Consider the following 25223-nt stretch of genomic DNA (forward strand, 5'->3'; position numbering starts at 1 on the left):
AATTAGTGGAATTTCTTGCTTTATCAATGGGGTTGGGACCATCAGTTGTGTTGTGCAGAAGTCAGGTTAATACACAGCCGACAGCCCTATTGGACAACTGTTAAAATTCATATTATGGCAAGAACCAATCAGCTAACTAAAGAAAAACAAGTGGCCATCATTACTTTAAGAAATGAAGGTCAGTCAGTCCGGAAAATTGCAAAAACTTTAAATGTGTCCCCAAGTGGAGTCGCAAAAACCATCAAGCGCTACAACGAAACTGGCACACATGAGGACCGACCCAGGAAAGGAAGACCAAGAGTCACCTCTGCTTCTGAGGATAAGTTCATCCGAGTCGCCAGCCTCAGAAATCGCAAGTTAACAGCAGCTCAGATCAGAGACCAGATGAATGCCACACAGAGTTCTAGCAGCAGACCCATCTCTAGAACAACTGTTAAGAGGAGACTGCGCCAATCAGGCCTTCATGGTCAAATAGCTGCTAGGAAACCACTGCTAAGGAGAGGCAACAAGCACAAGAGATTTGTTTGGGCCAAGAAACACAAGGAATGGACATTAGACCAGTGGAAATCTGTGCTTTGGTCTGATGAGTCCAAATTTGAGATCTTTGGTTCCAACCGCCGTGTCTTTGTGAGACGCAGAAAAGGTGAACGGATGGATTCCACATGCCTGGTTCCCACTGTGAAGCATGGAGGAGGAGGTGTGATGGTGTGGGGGTATTTTGCTGGTGACACTGTTGGGGATTTATTCAAAATTGAAGGCACACTGAACCAGCATGGCTACCACAGCATCCTGCAGCGACATGCCATCCCATCCAGTTTGCGTTTAGTTGGACGATCATTTATTTTTCAACAGGACAATGACCCCAAACACACCTCCAGGCTGTGTAAGGGCTATTTGACCAAGAAGGAGAGTGATGGAGTGCTGCGGCAGATGACCTGGCCTCCACAGTCACCGGACCTGAACCCAATCGAGATGGTTTGGGGTGAGCTGGACCGCAGAGTGAAGGCAAAGGGGCCAACAAGTGCTAAACACCTCTGGGAACTCCTTCAAGACTGTTGGAAAACCATTTCAGGTGACTACCTCTTGAAGCTCATGGAGAGAATGCCAAGAGTGTGCAAAGCAGTAATCAGAGCAAAGGGTGGCTATTTTGAAGAAACTAGAATATAAAACATGTTTTCAGTTATTTCACCTTTTTTTGTTAAGTACATAACTCCACATGTGTCCATTCATAGTTTTGATGCCTTCAGTGAGAATCTACAATGTAAATAGTCATGAAAATAAAGAAAACGCATTGAATGAGAAGGTGTGTCCAAACTTTTGGCCTGTACTGTATATATATATATATATATATATATATATATATATATATATATATATATATAGCAAGGGCCTTGCTTTAGAGAGGTCGCCATCTTGCGCCGCCATGTATGTAAGGCAGCCCGAGTGGACAATCCAGCCAGCCAGAGAACGTGTTTCGCGTGTATAAATAAACCAACGAAGACAGCGGAAGGAAGGAAGGAGGAGGAGGAAACAGCAGAGAGTGTTAGTAGTTCGTCGACAGAGAGTAGTGAAAAGTTTTTTTAGTTATAAAGTTTGCGAATGGACCACACTTACCATGCAACAGGAGAGAATGAACCCGAACCGTCATCTGTGAGGAAAAGAAGACGCAACTTCACTCCTTGCGATGCACTCTCTGCGGCGCTTTTCCTCCTGGTGATTTATCTCCCCAGCGATGGTAGCAGTAGCACTGAATCCCATTCTGTGCAGCCAAATGGGAGAGGAGGATTCAGCCTCTCGTCTCACCCGCTCAGCATCCAAGTTCCTCATCTGTATTCTCCGGCTCAAACAGGTATGGCTCTGGGTCTGTGTCCGCTACAAGAAACTCTTCAACATCGTGTTCAAAGTCGTCCATTGCAGCTGCTATAGTCCAGAGATATTGCTAGGCTAAACGAGAATGTGTGTATGGAGTGTGTGTGTTACGCTAGAAGAGTCAGAGTTTGGGACAGAGTCTTTTACTCCCTGGAGTGTTACCGGATTTTTTGGAGTGCTCAAATAAACTGGCCTTTTTCCCGAACGTTACTCTGATCTCCTGCTTGTGAGTGATTCATTACAATATCGTAACATGGCTTAGATTTCTAAATAAGCATTCACCTCATCGCTCGATAGACCTACTCCTGAAAAACTCGTGTCTGCGCAAGGCTTTTTGTCCCTACAAGGCCACCATCATTTGCCCGACGGGAGGGGTGAGCGAGTGAGCCCTGCAATCTAGAATTTGACCACTGATGTCATTGTTTTCAGCGGTTTTCAACCCATTTTACACAGTGGCCCTTTAATCATCTAAAGTTGGGAACTGCCCATTGGTTTGACAGCCCATTGGTTCGACATCCCATTGTTCCGACCATATTAAACTCATTGTTCTGAAGTCCGTTCCGAAATCATCATGATGCCCTGTGGTTAAGGTCTGGTTAGGTTTAGGCACAAAAGCCACTTGGTTAGGGTCAGGAAAAGCTCATGGTGTGGGTTAAAATGAAAAAGAAAGTGACAAACTCATAAGCCGTGAGCCTGCTCCGCCTCAAGCCGGTCGTGGCGCACCATACGCCTGCTGCAAGCCGTTCAGCACCGCGGACAGTCGGACTCATGGGATGTCGAACCAATGGGCTGTCGAACCAATGACATGGACCCCTAAACAGCTATGGAGCGCTTCTACCAGCTCCTCTAGTCACTGAGCCTCGCCTCCATCTCAGCAAATATATTACGTTTATTACAGGTACCGTCATCATTGAAGTAGGCAGGGGGATAGCTAAACACAGCAGAGACCGAGACATCACTAACTGCTAGACGAGGCGAGTGGGGGGTGGAGAGCAGAGGTAGAGGGAGGAGTGGCATATGACACACTTTGTTTTGGTCTACAGGCAGTGCACAACAGCAAACCTAGCGGTGAAACGATTTCGCTTTTTGCTCCTTTAAGTTTAGTCAGTGATGAAGGTCCAGATTTATAATAATTTGGCGATCACCACCTCCTGATAATATGAGGAAGCATGATAACGCTGGCTAACATTAGCCCTCTTGAATATTATTAAATATTCATTAACAGATTGCGGACCGTTTAATGTTAGTTACTGATAATCAAATACTTGTAGCCTACAATACTACATTCTAACAATAGGTCACAATAGCTGTCTTGGACACAACAGGGGCTGGATTTGAGCAGCTGCCACTTTAACAAAGAGCTGTGATCTTTTTTGAGACCAATAACAAGCAAAACAGATTTGCATTATTGGATAAAAACCACAAGTCAACATCAGGTAATGTTTTTTTATTTAGTGGAAGCAGTTTTCAGTCAAAGTTAAACCAACAAAGATATGATGAGTTATAGTGTGATTTGCTGTGCCCACCCCATTGACTTAAATAGAAGTGGCACCAAGTTCTGGCTCCATTGCAAAATTCAAACACTGCCACTGATGCCATGACCTTTCCTTCTTTCATAGTTTCCTTGTTTCATGTTGAATAATGCATCGCCATGGCATTGGTGTTCAATGAAGACTTACAATATTCTCGAGGAAGCATCATATAGCCACCCATTCTCACCCCTTTTCCCCACATTTTTCCCTACCCCTCCTACCTTTTAGGTTTGAATCAATGAGAAGCGAGTGAAGTCTTTCGAGAGACAAAAATATGGTGCAGCATTGCTGTGTTTAAGTGTACACAGCTTGAGAAAAAGGATTTGAAGAAAACCACGAACTAAAAGAAAAAAGAAAATGGCATATAAATTTGTAAAAGCAGTTTTAGTAGACACGTTGTCTGACCTGTCGAAACAGTTTTTACACCTTCTTCTCGACCGTATGGATGAGCCAAAGGTTAGACGAAACATAGTGGAGGGTATAGACCATTTGGACATGGCCGATTTCCTGATTACGTTTTGTTCGACGGGCTAATGAGGTGGCTGCGCAGACATTGAATGTGATCAGTTGCAACTATCAATGCTGACAGATGGATGGCTGATTGGGTTGTTGATACCATCAAATCGGCCATTTATCATCTGCTCAACCTGACTATTTGCAACCACCACATCGATCAGTGCTATGGGTATAAGATCAATCATCCTAGCCAGAGACAGCATGAATGCTTGGAGGTGTTGGAGGATGATTTTTTTCCTGGAACACTATCACCATTGATGAAAAGACTCAGCACCCCTCGCTTTATTCCTTCTATTCAGCGTCTGCTGGCTAGTCGCCACATCCTCATGAATGATTTCACAGTCCAGGTCGTGGCAGGGACTCTCCTGCATGAGTTGAGATCGGTCAAGAAAATCTACACCACTCTCTCTGATGTGTACAAAAATCTGACTGGACAGGATCCGGTTAAAATCAACCAGCTGCAGATCGTCGGTGTCTGTTATTCCGGAGCTTGTTAAACCGAAATTAACGGATTTATTATTACCTTGTAAATTATGATTTTGGAAAACAAACAAAAAAATTTTTAAGTTTTTTTTTTAAAAATCATCTAACCAAATGTTTTTTAATCATGTAATCAGTTTGTAACTTCTTTTCTAGAGTTTGTAACTTTTTTGATTTTTTTTAAAAAAAAGTTTTTTTTAATCATGTAACCAAATGTTTTCTTGTCTTTGTAACTTGTTGACATATTCAAATGAGAAAAAATAAAAAAAATAAAAAAAATAAAATGTGTCTGTTTTATGTCTTTTATAAAGGTTTAAAAGTTAGCTCGCAAAGAGCATTAGAGCAGATGGTGTTTGAAGGTTTAGAAGACAGGATGGCTGAGGAAGAGGTTATGAAAAAATGTATTCCAACCCACTTCTCCCGGGTAGTTTCAGAGGGGTAGAATGGCTTCGTAAGGGTGTAGAAGATAAATGGGTGAAAAAGTCAGTGTTGAGGATGTTAAAGATTTTTTATCAGAGCAGGACGCTTATACACTGCATAAACCAGACCGAGTACATTTCAAGAGAAACAGAGTCTTTGTGACAAAACCACTGAAACAATTTCAAGCCGACCTGTATGACATGCAAGCCTTGGCAGAACATGAGGGATTCAATTATTTATTGACCGTTACAGACATATTTTCCAAAAAAGTGTCACACACCAGAAGACTCAAACGCAGAATCACAGGACAGAGACAGAAGTAAGGCAAATCAGTCAATTTACTTAAAGTCTCAGGCAGAACAGAGTACAAACCGTTCTAGAGGTTGAAACCAAAAATACAAATAACCAGGCAAAGGCACAGAGACATCAGGCAAAGGCAAAAGGTCAAAAACAGACACAGGTCAAAAAGGATCCAAAAAGGCAAAGATACAACGGCAGGCAGGAGCACAAGCTACGATCTGGCAACTGCCTGGCATAAATGCTGACAGGTAAATGAGCTAACAAGCAACAGGTGTGGCAGAGTGAGCAGGCTGACAGACACTGCAGGAGGAGTGTCAGTGGGCGTGGTTGGTGTAGTGATGGGAAAAAGCTGGCAGATGCTGACTGGAGACTGAGCAGAGGGGTGTGGGCAGGAGAAGCTGCAGGAGGGCGGGGATTAAGGGATGCGGGCAAAGAATTTTTCAACGACGTGGTTCAGTTTCAAGCCGTCCGCGATAGCTACTCACCGCTGCTGTGCATAGTGAACATGAAAGGCGATTTCAGAGACGTGGCGAGTCTCGGGTATATTACGGCACATTACCTACCTGTATTGAAATATTACATCAAAACCATCCACATTGAAATTAAAACAGACGGCAACAAGTATGTGGACTTTGTTTATGGGAAAAAAATAGTCAAGCTGCACTTCAGACCCATTCAACATTCTCTGCTGCTTCATTAAGGATGGCTACGCTGTCGTTTCGTTAGATATTATCAAGGTCAAGTGGAAGGGACTCTACCCAGTTTTTATGGAGCCCCAGTGATGTATGGTAGAGGTGTAGGTTCTATCTTTTCAAAATTGTTTCATTTCCTATCTCCTACTGAAGACGGGTTTTGCTGTGGCAAAACCTCATCTTAAAAAAGGAAGAAAGAAAAAATGGCTCTTTTACACCAGAAGTCACCCGAGTGCACCCTGGTTGAACTGGATCTATTTTCTGCTCCTATGACACAATTATCCATAGAGGATAAAAAAAATATCAAGAATGTCAACCCCTCTCAGCGCTGAGCGACAATGCTCCCATTGAATTCTTCATGCCCGGACACGGTGAAAAGTATCTTCATCTTAACAATACCTTGCTACATCTCTGGGTGAAAACTACAGAGAAGGATGGAACCGACATCCCAGCCGATACAGGTGTAGGGCTCATTAATTATCCTTTGAATACGATTTTCAGGCAATGCGACGTTATTCTGGAGGATAGATTGATTTCACAGTCCAGCGCCACACATCCTCACAGAGCCATGGTCGAGACTCTGCTCAACTATTCTAAAGATATGTTAAAGAGTCAATTCAGCGCAGGTCTATTTTACAAAGACACTGCAGGTGCTATTCATTCGATAGTCACGATGAACGGGCCTAATAAAGGTCTTACTCAGCAAGCCGTATTCACGACTGAGTCGAAAGAAGTCGACCTGCTGGGCCCACTTCACACCGACATATTTTTCTGCAAGAGACTTTTCAGGTTGGGTCATGAGACAGCCCTGATGAAATGGAAATGCCCTCTACCCCCTCTCATGCGTTACTGTGAAAACCTACTCCATCCCAGAGAATTCCAGGATCTGTAACCACGAGAACCTCTATCTCAGCACCATGCCAAAATATGTGGTTCTCGGCTTGGTTCACCATGACACCTTCACAGGCAGGAGGGACCTGTCACCATTTAATTTCAAACATAATGATGTGGAGTACCTTGCACTCTGTCAGGACGGCCGACAGATTCCCGCTAAAGCCTTTCAACCCCAGTTTGATCGAAGGGAATTCGGTCAGAGAGTTTTACCACATGTTTACCGCCACGGGGAGACACCTCAAAGATTTTTTTTTTTTAATGTTCCCCTTATAAACAAATTCACCTCTCACAGTCCAGTCCACATCACCTTCTGATAATTTCTGCATAATGTACCAAGCATTTTTATGGGAGCGCGGGGGTAGGTTTTTTTATGACCTTGTTCACCGCATCTTGTTATGTATTGTTCCAATACGGGATCCAGTGTCTGGGCAGATGCAGGCACAGTCCTCTCAGATGTCTGGACAAATGTGGAGGTAGATTCAGGCAGGTGATCATGCAGGTGTTCAGGCTGCAGGTGGAGAGTAACCCTATGTTCATCATTCTGATCTTGCCTCATGAGAGTGAGATAGCTGTGCAGCAAAGCTTCATACCTCTTCACTTTTTCATAGGGACTCATCCCCTTCTCATTGACTATCACTCTTATTCTTTCATCCAAATTATCTTCAGCCGTCTGTCTGATGGAGGAGGAGGATTCGGTTCGGGTAAGCCTGTTCATCTCATGGGATGTAATGAGAAACGTTTTGTTCACCTTGGCCATCTTTTCTGTCTATTTTTTCTGAATCAAGCCTCCTAAAAGATTTCCTAAGAGAGGTACGGCTGCTGACAGCAGAGGAAAAATAAATCCCCCTGTCTGTTTCTTCAAAACCTGGGGCCTCACTTATAAAGCTTGCTTACGCACAAAACGGGGCTTGAAAGTGGCTTACGCCACTTCCCATGCAAAGGTTGTGATTTATAAAAATAAACTTGGCGGGGTTTTTCCTTATCCGCTGCGAGGGTCCTAAGGACAGAGGGATGTCGTATGCTGTAAAGCCCTGTGAGGCAAATTGTGATTTGTGATACTGGGCTTTATAAATAAAATTGATTGATTGATGTGCGTACCTGTAAGCAAACTCTGAGTCATGCGTGCGCACATTTTGGAAGACACTGGGAAGTGACGACACAGATGGCGAGGTGGAGAAGTGGAGTCAGATTTTTACTGATGTCTCACAAATTTAATGTCACACTATATCCACCTTAGATCCACGTTATCATTGAAATTAAATCCAGCAGCCTTATTTTGCGCTTGGAGTGAGTGATAATTGTTTCATAAAAACAATGTAAAATCCAACTCAAATCCTGAATTGAAATTCTTTCTAAATACATATTTAATCCGCACTGCCTCTAACGTCTCATTGTCCACTCTGTGAGCGCAGGAGGGGGAGAGGACGGCGCGACTGCATGGAATATATTAAATATTTCCAGTGCATTTATCATGTCTCGAAATACAGCCATAAAGCACAACTGTTACACTCATTTCATCAGCCCTACTTAGACATGTGCTGTTCATGACAAAACCAGCATGAAGAAACGTGTTGGCCTATTACACTTTGAATTGTATTTCAAATTACACGTTGTATTTTGGGACAGGGATATCACTGGTTCATGCTGTAATTCAGGCCGGGAGTCTGATCAGACTAATTGCCATAAACATATAAATACTGCGATGACCCTCGTGCGTAATTGCGCAAGATGGCACTGGCACATACTCCTTTTTGCCTCCACCTTTAATAAATGTGATTCTTTATGTCGCACATCAATGTCAAACATCCTCAAATTTAAAAGCAACACATTAACTACATGTTGGTAAAGGAGTAGAAATATTTGGTCTACCTTTAGATCAGACCACTTTTTTTTTCTCTGTCACTGTCCGTGCAGTCCCACAGACAGCTGACAGCATCAGCAGCGCTGATGTGTTGCCACTTTTTTTGCTTTCTTTTATTAATGATCCCGCTGCTGTGGCCACCAAATAAAATCTTTCTTCAGTCCTCCACCTCCCGTTAAAGGGTCTCTAGCTCAGTCTCGGAGAAATTCCGTTTTTGGGTTCATTTCTTACACCTGTTGCTGTGACTCACACAATGAGAGAACACTTGCATGCCGGCATATTTATATGCAGATCGCATTCATGAGGTGATTTGCATGACCATTTGTGGTTGAACTAGGGCGTGTAGAGGGCGGAATATGAGGCGGATCTGGGTGCGCACAACTCCAGGAGGTCTGTGATTTATAAAGAGAACATTGCGTGCAAGTGTGCGTGTGCACGGTTTTATAAATCAGATTATTTTTTGGCGCACGCCATTTTCAGCTTTTGGGCGCACATCAACTTTTAGTATGAATCCTAAGCACTCTTTTATAAATGAGGCCCCTGGTGTTTACGTTTCAATCTAGTTATCTTATCGGCCAGCAGTCTGATGATCTTATTTTGACGTCTCAGTTTTTTGTATTGAGAAGTATATAGCAGAATGTTTCCCTTTAAAAGATTTAAATGCTAACTCACACAGTGCCTGGAGAAAGTCGAGGGAGCAGTGAGCTATGATATCTTTACGTTTCTGAGGCGTGGTGTGGTACAAAGCTTTTAGTAAGACGGCCTTCCTTTTTATACGCTGTGGCATGATGACCTACTTGGCTTTAGGCAGGTAGACGATGGGCCACTGGTCAGGAAGTAAACCACTCCTCACTTTGTATTGTTCTGGACAGGATGGTGTGAGATCCAGGATTAAATACCCATAGGGGTCTTTGGTGGCATCTTTAAAACTTTCCAATAAAAATGTTTTTGTGAGGGGAAAATTTGACGAGCTAGAATATTCATCTGTAATTTGTCTCTGGGGTTTTTGAACAACACCATATACTTGCCGTTTAAACTGATAGTACAGCTGCAGGGGCTAAGTATATACATTCACTGTATATCCACTTTTCTACATGTGGCTGCTGCTGGCTTGAGTCTTGACTCTCTCGTTATCAATAACTTGCAATGCTGAGATAAATGTTTAAAGTCCAAAAAAAGTAATTTATTACGAACAGGTCAATAAAACGGGTTTCAAAATTCAAAATACCTTGTAAACAAACAAAATATTCAGTATCACACATTTTCTTTGGTTACTTTTCTTTCAAACATTTTTTAAAGTTATGATCTCACTGCCGGTAAAAAAAAAACAAAAAAAAAAGAGGGAGAGAAGGAGAGAGATCGAGTTTTTGTCTTTGATGAAGCCTTATTGTTTTGCTGCTATTAAACAATGAGAGACATGTTTTCTCCGTTTTCTTAAATATTCACACTACTGTGCATGGGGAGACAGAGACCTGCTCTGCTCCAGACACACTCAGCACCTTGGACAGCACGGCGCACCTGACTGTTGTCGATGTGTACATGTTAATTTGATTTCAGTCATTTTGTTTTAAATCTGGACATGTGCAGGTGGACTCAGCCAGTGCTAAGAAAGGTCCTATGCCTGCCTGTTGGAGAGATAGAGAGAAGATTAAAGTGTCAAATTGCGGTAAAAGATGCTGTATAAAAGACAGGCTACAACTTTTTTTCCTTGTCCCCCCTGGAATAATTATCTAAAATTTTACTGTTTATTGTCCCCCCCAACTATGAAATGGGATTTTCGCCCCTGTACAGTTGTATTTACCCTGATGAAATACATTCTAAGTCAACACCATGACCGACATATTTTTATGATGTTGGTATTGTGTAAAAATTTTAACCACCTCTGGATGATCAAAGGCTTGAAAAATAACATCATCCAGGATGACCACAACATCTTCAAATTCCTCAAAAGAATCAGGTAGCCCTTCGATAAATGTAATATTTTTATTCATTTTTTGCAGTTCATCATACATAGGCTGGAATGAAGTAAAAATCCACACAATTTTCTGAGGTACAGTACTTGTTTTCCAGTACAGTTTTTACAAAATAACTTTTCCCACAGTCATTGGGTCCAACTATAAGACATGAAAAAGGCACTTTCAGTCTAGGGTCAAATTCAACCTCCTCCATCACGGCAAAGTGTGACATTTTTCTTTTCTTTTTTCTGTGGGGGGAAAAAAAAAAAATTGAGACTGTTGTTTTGGATTGCCATAATGCCCCTAAGATGATTTCGTCTTTGACAACTCATTGTCGTTTAACTGAATACCCATCCTCTGAGACTTTTCTCGAGGAGGACTCTCACTATGCAGTCTCTTCCCGTTCTCCTCTTCCTCCTCTTTTTCCTCCTCCTCCTCTTCCAACTTTTCCTCCTCTTCCTCTGAATAATACCCTGTCTCAGACGTCATCACATCAGCATCCTCGTTCTCTTTATCAGATGTGTCCTTTTCATCAGGCTTCTCCGCACTCACATCTTTGTTATTCATAGAAACCACCATCCTTAACATCATCTTCATCACTGCCCAATCCTCGGTGGTCAACACCGTCATGTTGGTTGAAGGACTCAGACTTTCCCACTCACCCAGCTGATACAAACACAGTTCGCTCACCTCGTATCTGAACACATAACCCCAAGATCCAGACATCCACGGTTGTAGAGACCATTCTTCATGCAGAGTTCCTGATGGCGGCATCTGGGTACGGCACAGATACATCAGAAACCTCTTCTTTGGAGCGCCTGGTACCTAGGTAGCATCTTGATAGAATGTTACAGTCGTCTGACTGAGCATTGATGAGGACCAGTTGTCAGGCGAGTCTTCTCCTCTCTTCATCTCTTCCTCTTCTTCTTCATCCACCGGTGTAGAAACCGCATTGTCCACTCAAATCGATTCCAACATTTGCAGATCCATGCTGAGTACAAAGTAGAATGAAAGAATTAACAGAACCTGTTTTTTATCCACTTCTCAACATCTCCCACGGTTCTCATAGGCTCATCCTTAACTCCGCCCTCTTCTCTCATTGGTTCATCCTTAAATGGTCCCTGTGGGCAGACCGGACACACCTCTCAGTGTGGAGGCCCCCCATGAGGAAACACTGGAGCAATATGATAAGATAAAACAAGTATGAGATAAAATAATGATAAAATGCATAAAAATTAGAAAAAATTAAAGATTTAAAGATTAAAATAATATTAATAATAGTAAATAAATAAATGAAGATTTAGAAACTAAATAATAATAAAATGCATAAAGATTTAAAAATAAATCATTTAAAAGCATTAAAAAGTAAAAGAATTAAAAGAGTAAAAGAAATCAGTTAAAAGCTAAATTAAAGAAGTGAGTCTTGAGCCTCCTTTTAAAAACATCAACAGTCTCTGCAGTCCTGATGTTCTCCGGCAGGCTGTTCCATAAGTGAGGGCCATAATGGCTGAATGCAGCCTCCCCGTGGGTTTTTGTTCTGACTTTTGGAACAATTAAAAGGCCGGTGCCGGAGGACCTCAGGATCCGCGAGGGTTGATATGATAAAAGCAGGTCAGATAAATAAGATGGCTCAAGACCATTAAGACATTTAAAAACTAATTAATGAACCTTAAAATCGATCCTGAAGTGCACAGGGAGCCGATGCAGCGATTTTAAAACTGGTGTAATGTTCGCCCGCCCTCTGGTCCTCGTCAGCACTCATGCAGCTGAGTTATGGAGTAGCTGCAGGTTAGAGATGGTCTTTTTGGGAAGACCAGAGAGCAGGGCATTACAGTAATCTAAATGACAAGAGATAAAAGCATGCATCAGCACCTCCGTATTAGCCTGAGAGAGAAACGGGTGGACTCTGGCTATATTCTTAAGATGATAAAAAACCTATCTTTGTTACATTTTTGATGTGTGGAATAAAATTAAGCTCAGAGTCAAAAATGACACCCAGGTTCTTCACACATTGTGAAGGTTTAAAATCTTGTAGTTTTGGTAAAAGTTTCTCTCTCTTGTCTTCAGGACCAATAATTAAAACCTCTGTTTTGGTACACTACAACCGCATGGCCAATGCTCTTTCCTGACACTAGACAGCTTTAAAAACACAATTGATCAGCAAAGAGAATCCCAATGAAAAGGCTGCACATCATTACAAGGTTATTTTTTATTATTACGTAGCTCAATCATGAAGACAAGCACTGCAAAGCCTTGGACATAATTGTGTTTGTTTCTCCGAATAAATCATCCAAAAGTAAGCAGTAAAAAGAGAGATGGGGCTGATGTAGAAAAACACAAAAAACTACTACCATCTCTGTATGAATGACCTTTTCACTAGGAAAAAGTTGAAAACAAAAAAGTCCTTCAAGAAACTGTCATAACATTAGCAATAGATGACTAAAATGAAACAATCACATTAACCTGTATTATGTATGTATATGCAGCACATGGATGTGTAATGCAGTTATGTTACTGTTTTGATACAGGTGGTACTACATAGTGGTTGTCCCCCTAACCCTGGGTTCTCTAAGAAGATGGGAGAACCCTGAGGACATGGATATACATGAGGTAAGTAGACATGTACTTGGGAGCCAAGGGACTAATACTTTTTCATACAGTCACTTTTTTGGAACTCACCACTCATTTGGGGTGTTGAGTGACTCAAAGTTTCTCCCAGAAAGACAAACCATTTCATTTTAAGGGTAAGACTTCAGGTTGGACGTCAGGCTGGAGTAAGTAATGTAGTGGTTATGGTTAAAGATCCAGTGTTTCTCATCAAAACACACCGAGACCTCATGGAAGAACCATTTGCACAATCTGAATCTATCTATCCATCTATCTATCTATCTATCTATCTATCTATCTATGATTTGTCACATGGAAATATACAAGGTACGACTCAATGAAATGTGATCCGATCAGCTCCTTTTACTTGTGCTTTGTAATTTACTCCTTTTTTGTGTCTCCTTACATTGTTGGCTGCTGCTTTATAATTGTCCATGTTTTTGGATGGTTCTAGTAATCCACGGTTTCTGATTGTGGAATGATTTAACTGTCCACACAGTCTGACCTTAATAAAACTGCTGTAGGGTAGCTCCTCCTAAACACTACAGCCACTTTTAGCAGAGCTCCACAGCAGGAGCGGCCGGGACAGCACATCCCAGTCCTAGCATCACACCAGTCCTCACCATAAAGCACACTCATCCTCCCTTCTCTCACCAGAGTCCTCTGCTCCGTCAGATTAGCATATTGGAAAAGAATCACCTGGTTGAACGGTGTTGTGCAGAATTTAACAAGGTTTCGTGAATCAAAGGATATTACAGTTCCTGATCTCCTGTTGGTGATTCACTTTATTTTCCAATGCCTGTACGCAGTGGCGGTTCTACGCCAGTTTCAATGGGGGGGCCAAGCTAGGCCCAGTCCTTTTGATACAGGGGCACATACAGGTAGGGTCAAATATCTAAGTCTGAACAATAAGATATATATCAGTGTTTCCCACAGTATTTTTGGAGAGTATGGGGGGGTTGTTCTGAATCCTGTAGGGGGGTCTGCGGGCTAGCTCCCCTGGGAGAAAATTTTGTATATATTTGATTTAAAGGCATCAGTCTGGTGAATTCTGAGAGCCAAGTTATGATGGCAGAATATGCATAGATTTCAACATCTTTGTGCTTTTCATGTGTGAAAAATGTTGTATTTTTACTGATTAAAAACACTAGTGGCATGTTATGGTGAAGGGTTACACTTAAAATACGGCTAAGGATTAGTGGTTAAAGGGCCAGTGTGTAAAATGGGTTGAAAACCGTTGGAAACAGTGACATCAGTGGTCAAATTCTAGATTGCAGGGCTCACTCGCTCACCCCTCCCGTCGGGTAAATGACGGTGGCCTCGTAGGGACAAAAAAGCCTTGCACACGAGTTTTTCAGGAGTAGATCTATCTAGCGATGAGGTGAATGTTTATTTAGAAATCTAAACCATGTTATGATATTGTAATGAATCACTCACGAGCAGGAGACCAGAGGAGCGTTCGGGAAAAAGGCCCGTTTATTTGAGCACTCCAGAAACTCCGGTAACACTCCACTCCGTCCCAAACTCTGACTCTTCTGGCGTAACAGACACACTTCATAACTTTACGTACATACTCGTTTACAATACCAAGTGGGGACCCCCTCCCCTCTCTGCTCCACCAATCTCCAGCCCGCACACTGACTGACAGCGTAGCCTGTAAACAGAGCTCAGCTGTTTATTTAGCCTAGCGATATCTCCGGACTATAGTAGCTGCAATGGATGACTTTGAACGTGATTTTGAAGAGTTTCTTGTAGCGGACACAGACCCAGAGCCATACCTGTTTGAGCCGGAGCATACAGATGAGGAACTCCATGTGTTGGATGCTGAGCGGGCGAGAAGAGAGGCTGAATGCACAGAATGGGATTTGGTGCTACTGCTGCCATTGTTGGGGAGATATATCACCAGGAGGAAAAGCGCCGCAGAGAGTGCATCACAAGGAGTGAAGTTGCGTCTTCTTTTCCTCGCAGATGACGGTTCAGGTTCATTCTCTCCTGTTGCGTGGAAAGTGTGGTCCATTCGCAAACTTTATAACTAAAAAAACTTTTCACTACTCTCTATCAACGAACTACCAACACTCTCTGCTGTTTCCTCCTCCTTCTTCCTTCCTTCCGCTGTCTTTGTTGGTTCATTTATACACACGAAACGTGTTCTCTAGCTGGCTGGATTGTCCACTCGGTCTGCCGTACATACATGGCGGCGCAAGATGGCGATCTCTCTAAAGCAAGGCCCTTGCTATATATATATATAAAAGCATAATTATAAGGCTACGAAAACCGAACAAATTTTATTTTATAGCGATTATACACTTGTATAAAAATATTAATGGGTAGAATATTCAGATTCAGATTCAGATTGACAATAAACCATGCCAAATATTACACACTGGCCCTTTAAACATTTCAGTAATCAAAAGAAAAATGACTGACGTACTGATCTGCCTCTGGAGGGCTATTTTATTATTTTAAATCATGTGCAGACAAAATATTCTTTTAAAATTCTCATACACACAAGTCAATATAAGCTGCTCCACCAGCTGAGGCCTAGAAGCGGCTCGGCGTTCCTCTCCGCTAATAATACGCGCTGGGTCTATTTCTGACGGACGCCTCGTGACAGCACGTCAATTTGCACAGACCAAATGAGTCAAACAGGAAGTCAGGCACAGAGAGTATCCAGTCAATTTTTGAAATAAAACATCCATGAAAACTCCAGATCGTATTTCACATCGCTATATCAACATGATGTGACATGTAACTACCATGAGCCAAATGAGAGAGAAAAAGTTTTCAGAGCTTACTTCAGTGGTGCTGTGTGTTGCCGTGCAGGCTCAGAGTTTCAGTCTTAAATACAGTTTAGTCTTAAATACAGCCACACAATTCTCTACTGATGAAAACGGGTGTTTTCAAGAATGCTTCATGAAGTGGATGTCAGTATTCCTCAGTGTTCCGCTTAGAAATGCATTCTGCTCTATCAACTCAAGCTCACACTAGCACTAGGAGAGCAACGTCTGTGGTGAGGCCAGGGAGGGTGAGGAGGAGGGAGGGGGCAGCCAAAGAATTCTCAGTAGGCGCTCCAGCCAGTGCGCTACAGAGTGACGTTCATTTACCGGAAGAATTTTATATCTGGCTTGGCCTGGCTTTGGAGACTATGGCGGGGCAAATTAGTCAATATATGGAAAACACTGTATATATACACTAGAAAACTTGCGCCCTTTTTCCTCCTTGTGTGGTGTATTCCGCATGATCTGATGGATGCGCCTCTTTAAGTCGTCCGTCTGGCAACCCGTTGAGAAGATTTAGTTCCGCATTCCACGTTGCCCCTCTGACTCTTCGGCGGGGGGGCCACAGGGGGGCCAGACTCAGAGTTACGGGGGCTGTGAAAAAAGCCCATGCCGTAATGCCACGCCTGGGTACCGTTAAGGTTTGGTTAGGTCTCCAAAGAATGAATGAAAAGTTAATCTAATGTCGTTGAAAGGGACACTTAAGGTTTTTTGAATTGGGGCTGCATGAGATCCTTAATTATGGTGTATTACCTACAGTAGATGGGGGTCAGTGTGCACCTTGTTTTGAGGATCAAAATAAGGGCTGTTGGGGTGAGGCCGGCGCTGCATTTAATTTTAGGCAACGGCCTTGCTGGCAGACAGGTTTGAGCGGATGCTCCTTCCACACCTCTCACCGACCCGCCTCCCTCGCCTGTAGTTACACATTTTCTGTCTGAGTCTGTGTCTGGAGAGAGCTCCAGTGCGTTGCTAGATGTTTCTTCGTCGTGCGTGATTATGCGCGCTATGAGCACAGTGGAGCCTGTAGGGCCTGACAGTAACAGTGATGTAGCTCTGAAGGTTCCTTCATTGTCTGAACTTCCTTTATCTTTGTCACACGGGGAGGTTGTACAGGAGCAACGTAGTGATTTGTCCTTGAAAGAGGTGTTTGAGCGTGCCTTGTCTGCCTCGGAAATATCCAGTGCTGCAAATGGTTACTTTGTGCGTAATGATGTGCTTTTCAGAAAATGGGTTCCTGTTGTTGACGAGTGTGTGAAGGGTGATGTTTTCCAGTTGGTGGTGCCAGTGAAGTTTCGCCCTCTTGTCTTGAAGGTTGCACATGACGAGTGTGGACATTTTGGTGTGCGGAAAACATATTTGAACATCTTGAAGCACTTCTTTTGGCCGCATGTTAAGCGTGATGCGTCCGCGTATATTAAAACCTGCCATGTGTGTCAGCTCACTGGAAAGCCTAACCAAAGTCTCAGGCCGGCCCCGCTGCAGCCTATCCCGGTCGTGAGTCAACCTTTTACACACCTCATTGTAGACTGTGTGGGTCCATTGCCACCGTCCAAATCTGGTTGTAAATATCTGTTGACGGTAATGTGTCAGTGCACCCGGTATCCGGCGGCTTATCCTTTGAGGTCGATTACGACCAAGGCTGTGGTTAAGGCATTGTCGCAGTTTATTTCAGTATTTGGTATCCCCAAAGTGGTTCAGAGTGACCAAGGATCAAACTTTTCATCTAACTTGTTTGAGCAAGTGCTGAGGCTGCTGCGTATTAGACAGAATCAGTCAACAGCTTATCATGCACAGAGCCAGGGTGCCCTCGAGCAGTTCCATCAGACGCTTAAGTCTCTCCTGTGTGCCTACTGCACGGAGTTGGATAGAGACTGGGAAGATGGGGTCCCGTGGCTAATGTTGGCTGCGCGAGAGGCAGTACAGGAAAGCACAGGCTTTAGCCCAAATGAGTTGGTCTTTGGGCATGTTGTGCGGGGTCCTTTAGCAGTGCTGAAGGGGGACTGCGTTGACACTAAGCCACTGAGCAGTTTGTTGGATTATGTGAACGGGTTCCGTCATTGATTGTTTGTTGCTGGTTGTATGGCACGGGAAAAATTGTCTGTGTCCCAGGACAAAATGAAAGAGTTGTATGACCATCATTCTGTGTGCCATGACTTTAGTCCAGGCGACCAGGTTCTGGCGCTTTTGCCCATTGTTGGTTCACCTTTACAGGCTAAATATGCAGGTCCATACACTGTTGTTAAAAAAGTCTCTGATTTGAACTATATCATAGCAACACCCGGTCGGCAGAAAGCTGAATGTCTTTGTCATATAAACCTTTTGAAGCCGTACTACACCCGTGTTGAGTCGAGCTTGAGTCAGGAGCTGAATGATGGGGTGCGCCCAGCTCTGGCTGTGGCTTCTGTGGTGGATGAGTGTGACGGGGTGCCAGAGCCGGATGAAAGTTTGCTGTGCAGGTGGTTAAAAAATTCTGAATCGCTTGGTAATTTGGACCAGTTGTTGTGTCATCTGTCAGCGTCGCAGCGCAGTGAACTGACACATTTGGTGCGTAATTATCCCTGTTTGTTTAGTGACATTCCCACGCAGACTGACTGGATCGAGCATGATGTGGATGTAGGAGATGCTTGGCCCATAAAACAGCAGTTTTACCGGGTGGCACCAGGTAAACGTGAGCATTTGGATGCTGAGGTTGAGGTATATGCTCCAAAATAAGATAGCTGCTCCGTTGTCATCCAGCTGGGTTTCGCTGTGTATTTTGGTGCCGAAGCACGATGGCACGCCTCGATTTTGTACAGACTTATGTAAAGTAAATGCTGTTACGAAGTCCGATTTGTTTCCCTTGCCGCGCATGGGTGATTGTATTGTCCAAGTGGGCTCGGCCAAGTTTATTAGCAAGTTTGACCTGCTGAAGGGCTACTGGCAGGTGCCTTTGTCTGAGCGTGCGCAAGAGGTCTGTGCTTTCGTCACTCCATCTGGCCTTTACACTTACAAGGTGATGCCTTTTGGGCTTAAAAATGCCCCTGCAACATTCCAACGTTTGATGAACCGCATAGTGTCGGGTTTGCATGGTTGCTCAGTCTATCTGGATGATTTGATAATTTATAGCGATACATGGCACTCGCATCTCCAGCGCACTCGGGCACTGTTTGACCGGTTAGCTGGAGGGTGCCTTACCATTAACCTTGTCAAGTACGTCTTTGCACGGGCTACAGTAACATACCTTGGCCGTGTGGTGGGACAGGGTTGTGTGGCCCCAGTCCAGGCCAAGATTATGGCAGTGGCCAAATACCCACAACCCACGGCGAAAAAGGAACTGCAAAGGTTCCTGGGTTTAGTTGGTTATTATAGATGTTTTTGCAAAAACTTCTCCACTGTTGTATTCCCATTGACTGAATTGTTAAAGGCCAAGGCTAAATTTGTCTGGTCAGCTGCCTGCCAACATGATAATGTGAAATCTTTACTGTGTTGTTCTCCTGTTCTAACAGCTCCATGTTTTGACCGGGCATTTATGCTCCAAGTGGATGCCAGCCAGGTGGGAGCAGGTCCGGTCCTGCTGCAGGGGGATGATCAGGGTGTTGTGAGACCCGTCAGCTTCTTTTCTAAGAAGTTTAATCATTATCAGTCTAACTACTCTGTAATAGAGAAGGAAGCATTGGCACTCATGTGGGCCTTGCAACATTGCAATGGCCCTGGCCTATATGTTCTTGATGTTGCCTCTCAGTCCCTCTCTCTCTGTTTCCTCTCTGAGGTGTGGCCTGGTTGCCTGATCTGGAGCACCTGGGCTAGGTGCTCCTGCAGAGGATAAAAGGCAGAAGCTTCAGTGCTTCTCCCTCTCTCTTCATCCTGGCAGCACCCTTGTTGGTTTTGTTGAGGCTTTTGCACACACAACACCATGCAGCACATTCTCACACACCCACACGCGCACTACTGATCCTACTGACTTAACAGATCTTATTCTTTATCTCATTAGTTAATATTTGTTTACTTTAATAAATTACTTAATTTACTTGTATTCTGAGTCCTTTCCCTTCTTTGCCATAACCTCTTGAGCCAGGGTTATGACAGTAAGAATGTTGTCAAAAGTAACCAACTCATAGCTCCAGCTCACCAACAGAAAGGCAGCAGGATCTTTTAAACATGGTGCGTACCCAAAATTAAACATGGTCTTGACGTCAACTTCACGTTCCCTATATTTGACACTGAACATCCAAACAAGCAATCAAAACAAGCAGAGTTACCGAAATATTAATTAGACATTACATTTTGCAGTTCCAACTGTACACCTCCTGTCTTTGTGAAAAGGGCCTGACCTGACACTTGGAAAGTCTCATCACAGTACTGTGGTGTGTGGTGGTTTAAATGCTAATGCATGAATAGTCAAGACCCCCCCACCCCACCCCCCCATTATCATATGGGTGAGGAAATACAGAAATAAATGAATAGGGAAATAAATGAAAACAGAAATAAATGTAAAAAGAAATAAATGTAAACATAAAAGAATAAATTAATACAGAAAATAAGTAATTTGTCAAATAAATAAATAAATTGTATTTATTTATTTTTATATTTCTGTGCATATTTATTTATTTTCAAATTAACCTGCACATTTATTTGATAACTGGGCATTTTATCTCTACATTTTTTTGTTTATGATTTCATTTATTTATTTATTGAGCCATTTTGATTTTGGCAGTTTCAGTCCTGAATAGCACTACAGGTTTCCAGCAAAACAAATTGTAGCTACTTTAAAAAGGCGTACCTAAAACAATCAATATCAGTCTAAGTGGGCGCTACTTTTATAATATTTTCATCACTTCACCTGTGAGTCTAGCGAGAAAGTTGGCAACTGTGTGGTGTGTGTGTGTGTGTGTGTGTGTGCGTGTGTGTGTGTGTGTGTGTCCGCAATGGTGCAGACTGAATAGAGCATGTCTTCACCTTCATCCACTGTGTAAGTTTGCCTTACTAACTTCTATCACATTACTACTGGCAACAAACCTCTGCTATTTAAATCCATTGTTTACTTTCCAACCGCAGTGGTTATATCAGAGCAAGCCACTAGCAGGCCTATGCCTATTTGGAAATTAATACCACCATTAATACTTAACCGGTACGTTTTTCAGGGGCAGATTCAGTGACTGGCTGTCCTAGGACAAACGCTGTCTTGCTATGCTTTTCTGGCTTTCTTTCAGTGGAAATGTTGGTATTGGCAGTGAAGGGAAGGGGTAGGTTTACTCAAACGTACCTTTTTTCAAAAATAAAACCATGAGCTATCTGTGTAGTAAAACTAGGCCTATTAATATCACAGTAAAAGTCCTGCATTTAAATTTTAACTTGAAGTGAGGAGTGAAAAGAAGCATTATCAGGACAGTATACTTAAGCCTTCTTAACGTTTGTGGTGGAGAACAAAATTGAGCTTTCAATTCTAATATAATACTAGACAGTTTCATAATAATGCATCATTTTTAATGGTTATATTTTGTGAGCAAAATCTGAATATAACATCTCTGTCAGGTAAATGTAGTAGTAGGCCAACAATGTTTTCTTACAAAGTTAAAGTACACGTTAGTACTATACTGCTGAATTTCATATTTTTTTAACCCTATGGGCCCGAACGACGCATAGTGCATCCAAATTCACATCCGTTCTTCTCTGTGGATTTTCTCCGCGATCGTGCGTCATAGCGAGAAGCCACGCATATCACGTGAAACAGCAGAACGGTAGCTTTCCGAGAAGGCTAAGCACTTGTCGGTAGTCCAATGTTTTCACAGCGAAAAAAAATATAAAGTTTCACTAAAATGATGTATAACAGAGCTTTCATACAGCTTTGCACACACATTACTGTTGGATGGATTACTGACGAACGCAGGCTCGCACAGACATGCCACGCATATCACATGAAAGCACAGGAGCAAAGCTTTCCAGGGATACCACATCATTGTACTGTCATCCCATCACGCTATAAATACAGATTGATTGTCTACAAAATAAAAACCTGACGAATTTCTTTACAATCCATTATACAGATCTTGTTATCAGTCACTTCATATAGTGAGGAATATCGTATCTTACCACGTCTTAAGTGCAACACACACCGCCGCCGGCGCGGCGCTGTGGCCGTCAAGGGCCGCCCCCCAACACACACAGGCAGCGGCGCGCAGCGGCACCGTCAACATGTATTTCCCACCCCAGCCCTCTAGGTGGTTGTACCTACACTAGTTGCCAACGATTGCCAACTGCTAGTAACAGAAGAAGAAGAGGAAAAACTTTGAGGCAACAACAACTTGAATTTCACAGGTGAGTTTCTTATCAAAGTCGTCTTATTAAAAATTTGAAACAACCGGAGTTGATCCTACGAGAGGAGACGTACATAAAAGGCTTTTCTCGCAGCGCCGCCATGAGCGCCGGCCGCGCTGGAAATAGAGCAGTGGGCTGAAGCAGAGCGGCGCAGCGCTTCGCCGGCTTTAGACTTGCGTGTGTTTCTCCCTGTCTATCCACATTTGTAGTCCGGCTTTCAAGATGCAAATATCTCCATATTGTCCAGTTGACACTCCATCAAACTTTGTATGACAAGACCAGCACACTTCACCTTTGCGCACCCAGACAACTGCAGCCTAATTATGCATGCTGACAGGGCCGTAGTCACCATATACATTGAGGGGGACACGTATCCCCCCACCAATGCCCAAAATGTTCCCCCAGTATATAACTGAAACTGAAAAACAAATATTATCTTGGAGGACATCATTGCACTTGGTTGACTATTTTTCTATGATCTTAGATGTAAATATTGCATGTTTCTTTCAGATAAAACACATTTTTGACTTGTGAATGAGTCAATGGAATTTCTTGCAATAATGAAAAAATACTGTCAATCATGTCAGCCTGGCACAAACCACATGTTTTGGACAACTGTGAAGTGACAGAATGTCCCACCATCATGGTTCTTATATTGCCAGATTCCAGAGAGTCTCCCCTCTTCATATATGGCAGAATATGTCTACTTCCAACTTGCTATGGTGAGATACATGTAAAAATGTAAGAATTTAGTCACACGGATTTGTTTTTTTCATTGATATATAAATCTATATAAAATACAGGCACATAGAAGGACATGGAATGATGGCAAACTGGTAAGCCCAGATTGTCCTGAAAAAAACAAGATATAGAATGTGTATGTAGCCTTTATAATGACTGTGATATGAGCTTAAAAGTAAAGGCAGTAAAAATACCCCAAAAACGCCTAGGGCCCAAAGGGTTAAGTGCTTTGGGGGGGTTTGTTGGTTATTTCAGGGCACAATGAGTTACAACAGAAACATCATTTAACATTTTTCATATCTAAATATAATAAATCTATGTTGTTTGGGGCTCTGGTGTATTGCTCAGGACCCAAGCTAGCACAGTGCCGAGGGTGAAGTTGTTTGTATGGGCGGTTCTCAAGAAAGCAGCAAACAGCAATACCACAGTTCCCAACAGACATGTTTTTAAGCAAGCACTGCACTAGTTGTACAGGTGTCAGCACCTCACCTGATAAGCACTCATAAGGATCACCTTGGTGTGCAGTGACAAAATGTCAGGTAAGGACCTGTTGGTTGAAAAACTGTAATAACAGGATCAGAATTAAAAATGAATGAATTTGGATGGGATTGGCATGATGTAAGTCACTGGGCAAGAAGAATAAAAACATAGATTAGACCAAGAGAACAGAAATAATATAGAAAGAACATTCTACATGTTCAGTTGTTGTTTCGTTGTGTTTTAATATGCTTGATCCAAAGTTGCCTGTTGTTTCTTCCATCTGGCAGCTCCTGGAGGCTGGTGCTGACAGCAGTCTGCAGAGGAAGAAGAGACAGAACCAGGATTTCCTGCAGCCCTACATCGCTGCCAAGCTGGACACTCTGTCTGAGATTTTCACACTAGGTGATGAGAAGAAATACAATGGCTACTACAACAAAGCTCTCCTTGACCAGCAGCAGTATCACTGCTTCGTTCTGGCTGAATGGACGGGCCATGAGTCTGTGAGTGACCTCTATGTATTTATAAGTATGAGTGTGTACAACATATTTATTTTTTTTGTGCCTTGTGCAGAGGATAGTGCACTTTGGCCAATCACAAGACTCTTTGGCCAGTTGCTATGCAATCATAAGACAATCATCAAAAATCATCACCATTTTCACCAAACACTTTTGGTATGGTACCTTTGGCACCTAAAGTAACCCTGCAGACGTGGTACCTAGACCCTAGGTCCATTTAGTGCTCTTAAATGTGGGCGGGGTTGTTATCACTTACTGCTCCATCCAGCACTCTCTATCTTTCCTCATCACCGGTGACACGGATAGAAACCTGCACCTATTTATCGTCCACAGATCGAAGTTGCATGCCGACATTTTCAGAACAAAATAGAACAGATAAGAATGAGTGTCTCTCTCTGGGATAGCAGGTTTGTGCATTTAGTCCGCTGCTGCTAGAAACAGCAAAACATCCTTTCATTTTATCTTATTATATAATGATGAAAACTCTGTCTGTGGGTGTGCCTGTGTGCCTGTTCCATGTTTTTATCCTCACTGACTTGGTCAATCCATGTGAAATTTGGCACAGTGGTAGAGGGTAATGGAAGGATGGGAATGAAGCAATATTACATCAATTGGCCAAAGGGGGGCGCTATAGCAACCGATTGAAATCGCAAACTTTGAATGGGCATATCTCAAGGCCCGTATGTCGTAGAGACATGAAACTTTGCACAGAGATGCCTCTCCTCATGCGGAACGAATTTGCCCCAAGAACCCATAACCCATACAAATTTGCCGCATTTTGAATTTTTGAAAAACACTTAAAATCGATCTCTTCCTAGGAAGTTTGACCAATCTGCATAAAACTTGGAAAACATAATCTAGGGACCAGTATCTAAAGTTCCTGTCGAAACAAAAACTAAAGGTCTGGAGCTGGGCCAGAAAGCTCGCGACCTCGTTCCCATCTTCTCGAACAGACTTTCTTTGTTTTCCATTAGATATCAAAAACTCATATACTCAGAGGTAAAAAAAATCACTGGAGACACGTAGAATCAAATGCAACTGAGTTTAATGTGCTCGCAGGCAACAAATACATCACAACTCAATGAGTCAAGCTCTGGAGCAGGACTGAAATTTCTTTGTTTGCGCACTCGTTTTTATTGTGAAGATTTTCTGCTGAGTCGTCTCTTTCTTAATCCTTCCCACTTGTCTCTGATTGTAACGATGTCACATTTCTGCTGAGTTTCCACTTTTTTCCCTTTCATCCTACCACCATAACGGTGTCATATTTCTGCTGAGTCTTCACTTTTTCTC

The 25223-nt window shown here is 42.8% G+C and overlaps 1 protein-coding gene across 16 annotated transcripts in view; it reads left to right on the forward strand.

Annotated features, from left to right (window-relative positions):
* The window catches only part of ptprfa (protein tyrosine phosphatase receptor type Fa), an 888655-nt gene that overhangs the window by 525413 nt on the left and 338019 nt on the right, over window positions 1-25223 (forward strand). For all 16 annotated transcript variants that reach the window (XR_013491747.1, XM_078169090.1, XM_078169094.1 and 13 more), the window contains 2 exons: window positions 13048-13129; window positions 23706-23918. Coding sequence is in view for 15 of the 16 variants with exons in the window: in XM_078169090.1 (XP_078025216.1) it covers window positions 13048-13129; window positions 23706-23918 (295 nt within the window). In the remaining variant the exon portion in view is untranslated. The remainder of the gene's footprint in view (window positions 1-13047; window positions 13130-23705; window positions 23919-25223) is intronic.

Source organism: Epinephelus lanceolatus, chromosome 6 (genome assembly GCF_041903045.1).
Source record: "Epinephelus lanceolatus isolate andai-2023 chromosome 6, ASM4190304v1, whole genome shotgun sequence".
In the NCBI taxonomy this organism is placed as follows: Eukaryota; Metazoa; Chordata; class Actinopteri; order Perciformes; family Serranidae; genus Epinephelus; species Epinephelus lanceolatus.